The sequence below is a fragment of the Arachis duranensis genome, chromosome 10 (genome assembly GCF_000817695.3).
Source record: "Arachis duranensis cultivar V14167 chromosome 10, aradu.V14167.gnm2.J7QH, whole genome shotgun sequence".
NCBI classification, from domain to species: domain Eukaryota; kingdom Viridiplantae; phylum Streptophyta; class Magnoliopsida; order Fabales; family Fabaceae; genus Arachis; species Arachis duranensis.
The window spans coordinates 19467596-19473995 of record NC_029781.3 but is presented as its reverse complement, the minus strand read 5'-3'; the positions used below and the strand labels follow the sequence as shown (position 1 = coordinate 19473995).

General features: G+C 38.0%; 1 protein-coding gene across 1 annotated transcript; it reads left to right on the top strand.

Moving 5' to 3' along the window:
- The first annotated feature begins 165 nt into the window (after window positions 1-165).
- On the top strand, window positions 166-4040 carry LOC107469375 (ABC transporter F family member 4). Its single transcript, XM_016088753.3, has 2 exons — window positions 166-618; window positions 1631-4040. Exon 2 carries the CDS (start codon window positions 1640-1642, stop codon window positions 3812-3814), a length of 2175 nt encoding a protein of 724 aa, XP_015944239.1. The 5' UTR covers window positions 166-618; window positions 1631-1639; the 3' UTR covers window positions 3815-4040.
- The last annotated feature ends 2360 nt before the right edge of the window (window positions 4041-6400 follow it).

The window sequence follows — 6400 nt, the reverse complement described above, 5'->3', positions numbered from 1 at the left end:
TTTATAAAAAATTTAGTTCTTCTTCTTAAATATTATAAAAGATTTAGTTCTTGTTAATAATTTTAATATTAAAGATTTTTTTAATAATTAAATAAATCTTTCTAACGCTCATTTCGAATAATTTTTTCAAAATTATAAATAAATAAAAATACATGCATTCAAACCCTAATTTACTCGAACCCTGTTTCCCCTTCCCTTTCATTTCGACTGCGCTGCGCCTCCCCACCCATCCAAAAACTCCCTCTCCTCAGTCCTTACCGTCCACCGTTGTTTGCGCCGTCACGCCGGAGGCCGGACGGATCCCTCGCCTAACTACTCCTCGTGGTACATCGCCGTCACCATCGTCCATGTCCACTCCTCACTTCCTCGGTTAAGCTGAAGGCTGAAGGTTCCTCACTACTGCTCGTGGTTTATCGCCGCTCGCCACCTCGTTCTTCCCCACGCCGGAGAAATCGACGCTACACGCTGTTCCTCGCCTTTGGTCTGCGTTCCTCGCCTCTGTTCTCCGGTTCTTTCTTCTGCACTGCCGATCTACTTCTGCTTCACTTTGGCAAGGGGTTCCGGTTGCCTGAGCTGCTTCTCTTCTTCTTCGGTTCTGCCTGAGCTTCCTCTTACAAGGTAATTTTTTTAAACAAATTTAAATATCAATAATTTTGGTATGAATTCTGCCATTTTGGTCCTGGTCTGGACTTTTTATCTTATTTTTTTAGTTTAAATTCCGGTGTGGTTTAATTATTTTTTCTAAACTACTGATATCAGTAGACAATAGGTTGATTGGTTCTGGACTTGTTAATTTTTTTCTAAATTTAGATATCATCAATTTTGTATGATTCTTCTCTGGTGCGGTTTAATTCTTTTATAAACTACTGAATAGACAATAGGTTCTGTAGTTTTGTTTTAATATTTAGATATCAATAGGTTCTGGTTCTGATACGAATTCTGGTTATTTCTGGGTCTTGGTGTAGTTTTTTAATTTTAAATTTAGATATGAATATATTCAGTTACTTGCAAAATTTTCTGGAATTGCTGATATGCAAGTGGGCATTTTTATTATGTTATGTTTAATTGTTCTTTTTTATTTGGTTTAGTTTCCACTTTGTGGTGTACTTTTGGAATGTTGCGATATCAAAATGCTCACGTAGGATAGAATACATATGATACATATAGGTTTTCTTTAAGAACAAATATTATTAACAATAACGGAACAGTATTACAATATTACATAGAGATTAGAGAGATACATCCCTCTAAACGAAACATGTGCCTTGCACCAAGTAGATTACACAGGTAAATCTCAAGGCACATGTTTTGTTTAGATGGATGCATTTCTCTAATCTCTATGTAATAATGTAATACTGTTATTTTTAATAATATTTGTTCTTTTATTAAGAAAACTGTGTGTGTTATATGCATTCTATCCTACGTGAAGTATATATTTTGTGACCTTGATATGTTCACATTTTCAATTTAGCATTGATTAGCTCAATTTTACATGTCTTAGATACAAATCTAGCATGAGTTGTCTATTTTGTAGGATAAGTGAAATATTTATTTTATGAGTAAAGAACACAACAAAACTGTAGATGTGATTAGTTGACTAAATCAATGTGGTTTTCGATTGTGTTGCTAGGTTTCAACAATGGTTAGAAAAAAGTCAGAGGATGCAGGCCCATCTGCAAAGACGAAGGCAAGTAGCAAAGATGCCCCTAAGAAGGAAAAAATTTCCATCTCTGCCATGCTGGCCAGCATGGACGAAAAGCCTGATAAACCCAAAAAGCCCTCTTCCACTAAGCCCAAAGCAAAAGCTGCTCCAAAACCTTCTGCATATACTGATGGTATTGATCTTCCTCCATCCGACGAAGATGAAGATGAAGCTCTCTTGGAGGAGGAGGAAGAGAATGCTTCCAAACGGCATCAGAGGAGTGAATTGAAGGCACTTGAAGTATCAACCACAGACAAAGAGCTGAAGAAGCGTGAGAAGAAGGATATTTTAGCAGCTCATGCTGTTGAGCAGGCAAAGAAGGAAGCTCTTAAGGATGATCATGATGCTTTCACTGTGGTTATTGGAAGTCGGACTTCAGTGCTTGATGGAGACGATGATGCTGATGCTAATGTCAAAGATATAACAATAGAGAATTTTTCGGTGTCTGCTCGGGGTAAAGAACTTCTGAAGAATGCATCAGTGAAGATATCTCATGGGAAGAGGTATGGTTTGGTTGGACCCAATGGAAAGGGGAAGTCCACACTATTGAAGCTTCTTGCTTGGAGGAAGATACCAGTACCTAAGAATATTGATGTCCTTCTAGTTGAGCAGGAGGTAGTTGGTGATGACAAAACAGCTCTTGAAGCTGTTGTTTCAGCTAATGAAGAACTGGTTAAAGTTCGACAAGAAGTTGCTTCTCTGCAAAATGCAACTTCTGCCGAAGGAAGTGTTGAGAAAGATAATAGTAATGAGGAAGATGATGCAGGGGAGAAGCTAGCAGAGCTGTACGAGAAACTACAACTGATGGGTTCTGATGCTGCTGAAGCTCAAGCATCAAAGATTTTAGCGGGTTTGGGTTTTACGAAGGATATGCAGGGCCGACCAACAAAATCTTTCAGTGGTGGATGGAGAATGCGAATTTCTTTGGCTCGAGCACTTTTTGTGCAGCCTACTTTATTATTGCTTGATGAACCCACAAATCACCTTGACCTGAGAGCTGTTCTCTGGTTGGAAGAGTACCTGTGCCGTTGGAAGAAGACTTTGGTTGTTGTGTCACACGATAGGGATTTCCTCAATACAGTTTGCACTGAGATTATTCATCTTCATGACTTGAAACTCCATTTCTATCGTGGAAACTTTGATGACTTTGAGAGTGGGTATGAACAGCGTCGTAAAGAGATGAACAAGAAGTATGAGATTTATGACAAGCAACTGAAAGCTGCAAAAAGGAGTGGTAACCGAGCTCAGCAAGAAAAGGTGAAGGACCGAGCAAAGTTTGTGGCAGCTAAAGAAGCATCTAAAGCCAAGGGCAAGGGCAAGGGCAAGGTTGATGAAGATGAGGCCCCACCAGAGGTTCCACAGAAGTGGAGGGACTACAGTGTTGAGTTTCACTTTCCTGAACCTACTGAGCTCACACCTCCACTTCTTCAGCTTATTGAAGTGAGCTTCAGTTATCCGAATCGTGAGGATTTCAGACTGTCAAATGTTGATGTTGGCATTGATATGGGAACTCGTGTTGCCATTGTTGGGCCCAATGGAGCTGGAAAATCTACACTACTAAACCTTCTGGCGGGTGATTTGGTTCCAACTGAGGGTGAAGTTAGGAGGAGTCAGAAGTTGCGGATAGGAAGATACTCGCAACACTTTGTGGACCTTCTAACTATGGACGAAACCCCTGTTCAGTATCTTCTTCGTCTCCATCCAGACCAGGAGGGACTTAGCAAGCAAGAGGCTGTCCGTGCAAAACTCGGTAAGTTTGGGCTACCTAGTCATAACCATCTCACCCCTATTGCCAAACTATCAGGAGGGCAGAAGGCCAGGGTTGTCTTCACCTCAATATCCATGTCAAGACCCCATATTTTGTTGTTGGATGAACCCACTAATCATCTAGACATGCAAAGTATTGACGCATTGGCGGATGCACTAGACGAGTTCACTGGTGGAGTTGTTCTCGTTAGTCATGACTCGAGATTGATATCTCGTGTATGTGAGGATGAAGAGAGGAGTCAAATCTGGGTTGTCGAGGATGGTACTGTAAGGACTTCGGTTGGAACATTCGATGATTACAAGAACGAGTTGATGAAAGAAATCAAAGCTGAAGTTGATGACTGAGCTGCTCCTTTTTGAGAACAACTTTTGGCTACAACTTTTTTCCTTTTATGCAAACTGAGTGTAAATAAAAGTATGTTGCCGGAAATGCTACCAATATTTTTAGCTAGATTCACAATTTCTGTTTTATACTTCTATCATAGTTTATGAGTTGATCACAATAAATGAACATGTGTTTCTTGATTATATATACTTACAATAACATGACAAGAAATATGGTGTTGTCCGATATGTCCAACCAACATAGTGGAACAAGGCCTAATTGTTGTTGTAGATACTCGCAGTAACAACTAAGTGATTAACAATAGCTTACCATGATGGCATCGAAGTGTAACGACTAGCACGAGTACAAGATATGCTTTTAGATGGCATAATTGGAGGAGAAATAGTCAAATAGAGGTTTGGAAGAGATGGATACCACAGTGGGGCTAATAATTGTAATTACTAATTAGAATCGCTGTACCATATGCAGCAATAGTTGAGTAAAATAATAGTACATTACAAGTTAGACAGCAACGAACGGTTTCGTTTGATATTGTTCGTTAGATGTTCTAGATAGCCAAATGCTTAATGGAGACCCAGTGAAAAATGAACGCACATTATGAATGTTGATTCTAACAATATCATACGAAAGGAGTTACTGTACTTTGCTTACAATTTGCATGGATGGAGAACATTCCTGGAGCCGAATTATCACAAATTAATAACAGATGATAATATTGGTACTTAATGGAATATCGGTTTTTCTTGCCATGCCCAAGAATTTTGTATCAACACGGGCATCAAAAAACAACAATTGGCTACTTATTAACTCAATACAGCAGCTACATAGAAGAAACAACAAATGTTCAAAGAAAAACTGCGTGCCTTTGGAAGCGCATGGAGCATGATATAGACAAAAATTGGTAAGTATATGCATATAGCTTGTTAAGTAGAACAAGCTTTTTGAACAATTTTGGACCTAGATTTAAGGACTTCGAAGACAGTTATTAAGAAACACTATATTAAGAAACTTTTGAGCCTTTTGAAAGGGGTGGCAAACGGGTCTAAACCCGCTGGGTTGGCCCGCGTAACTCGCCAAAAAAGGCGGGCTGGGCTGGAAAATTGGAACCGTCAAATAGTAAAAGCCCGCATAACCCGCACCGTTTAAACTGTGGGCTTTGGCGGGTTTTCCCGCAGGGTTTAGAATTTTTTTAGCAAGGGGGTATTTTTACAATTTTTTTACCAAAACCCAACTTACAGGAGAATGAAGATGAAAATTGAGTATTTTGGATTATATTTATTTTGTTTTAGAGACAATATTTATAATTATGTTTTGGATTATGTTTATTTTGCTTTGGGAACAATATTTATAATTACAAAGACTTTTTAATGTTTGTGAATATAAAAATTATAATTTGTTTATACTTTTAGAAATTATAATAGTTAAAAGTAAAAAATAGGAGAGATGTTTTTATGCCTTTATATATATTATTTAATAGTTAAAAGTAAAAAAAAAAAAGAAAAAAAGAGGTTATTTGGCGGGCTTAGCCATATATATATATATATATAACTCGTTTATAGGATTTGACCGAGCGCTAGTTTGAAATTTTTAACTACTTTCTCTTTCCTTTTACCTTTTTCTGAGCATATAATCGATACTTACGATGACGGCGCGCGCAGTTGGTAATGACAGAGACATCAACAGGTTGAACGACACTTCACATTACGTTGGGGTAGCCGACTTTGCGGTTAGTTTTAAGTTATTGTGTTTTAAAAAATCCTATATAGATAAATCTGTGTATGTAGCTATGGTTAGGGTAGTAGTGAAGAAGTAGAATATAGCTTGTATAGTTATTGTGCCATAGGTCACTAGTAGAATTTTAGAACTCTCTTTTAATTCACTTGTGTTAAATTGCTAGCACATAATTATTAGTTTGGAATGGTTTCTGATTTAGTTATTTTACCCCTTTTAATTTAATAATTAGAATCTTTTTAAATCACATATGTTAAAACTTACGGAATAAGATTTTTCTAAAAAATATGCAACTTAATATGAAAATTACGTTGTTATTTTTAATATCTATAATTTATAAAGAAGTATCTATTTAGGTTTAATATTTTTTTCTGAAAAAATGTAACAAAAAAATATAAACATGGTAGGAACTTTATAAAAAATTAGTGACTTTAAAGGAGTTGTTCACACTAAAGTTAGTATGGTTGCGGGATCGTGTCTGACAGATGCCCGGTACGGACGACCCGGAGACCCTCCGACAGTACGCTAGATGCTACATCATGCTACTGATCAGAGGATATCTGATGACGGACAAGTTGAACAACTTGGTCCACGTCCAATAATGACTCCCACTTCTTCAAGACTTTGGCTGGTGTCAGGCGTTGTCTTGGGGCTTGGCCATGCTGGCTTGGACGTATCAGTCACTTTACTCAATGACACACTAGGTGTCACAGACATCGCTGACTGCACTCCGTTGTTGATGTCCTGGATATACCAGAAATCTCCTCAGTGGTGTCCATCGGAGCGAGCAATCTACATGTATCCTATGGCGGCGAGGTAACAACTGTTGATGTCTTTATTTACTTATGAGTTTG

Coding starts and splice junctions, on each gene's coding strand:
- LOC107469375 (XM_016088753.3), top strand. CDS start 1,640: ATGGTTAGAAAAAAGTCAGAGGATGCAGGCCCATCTGCAAAGACGAAG.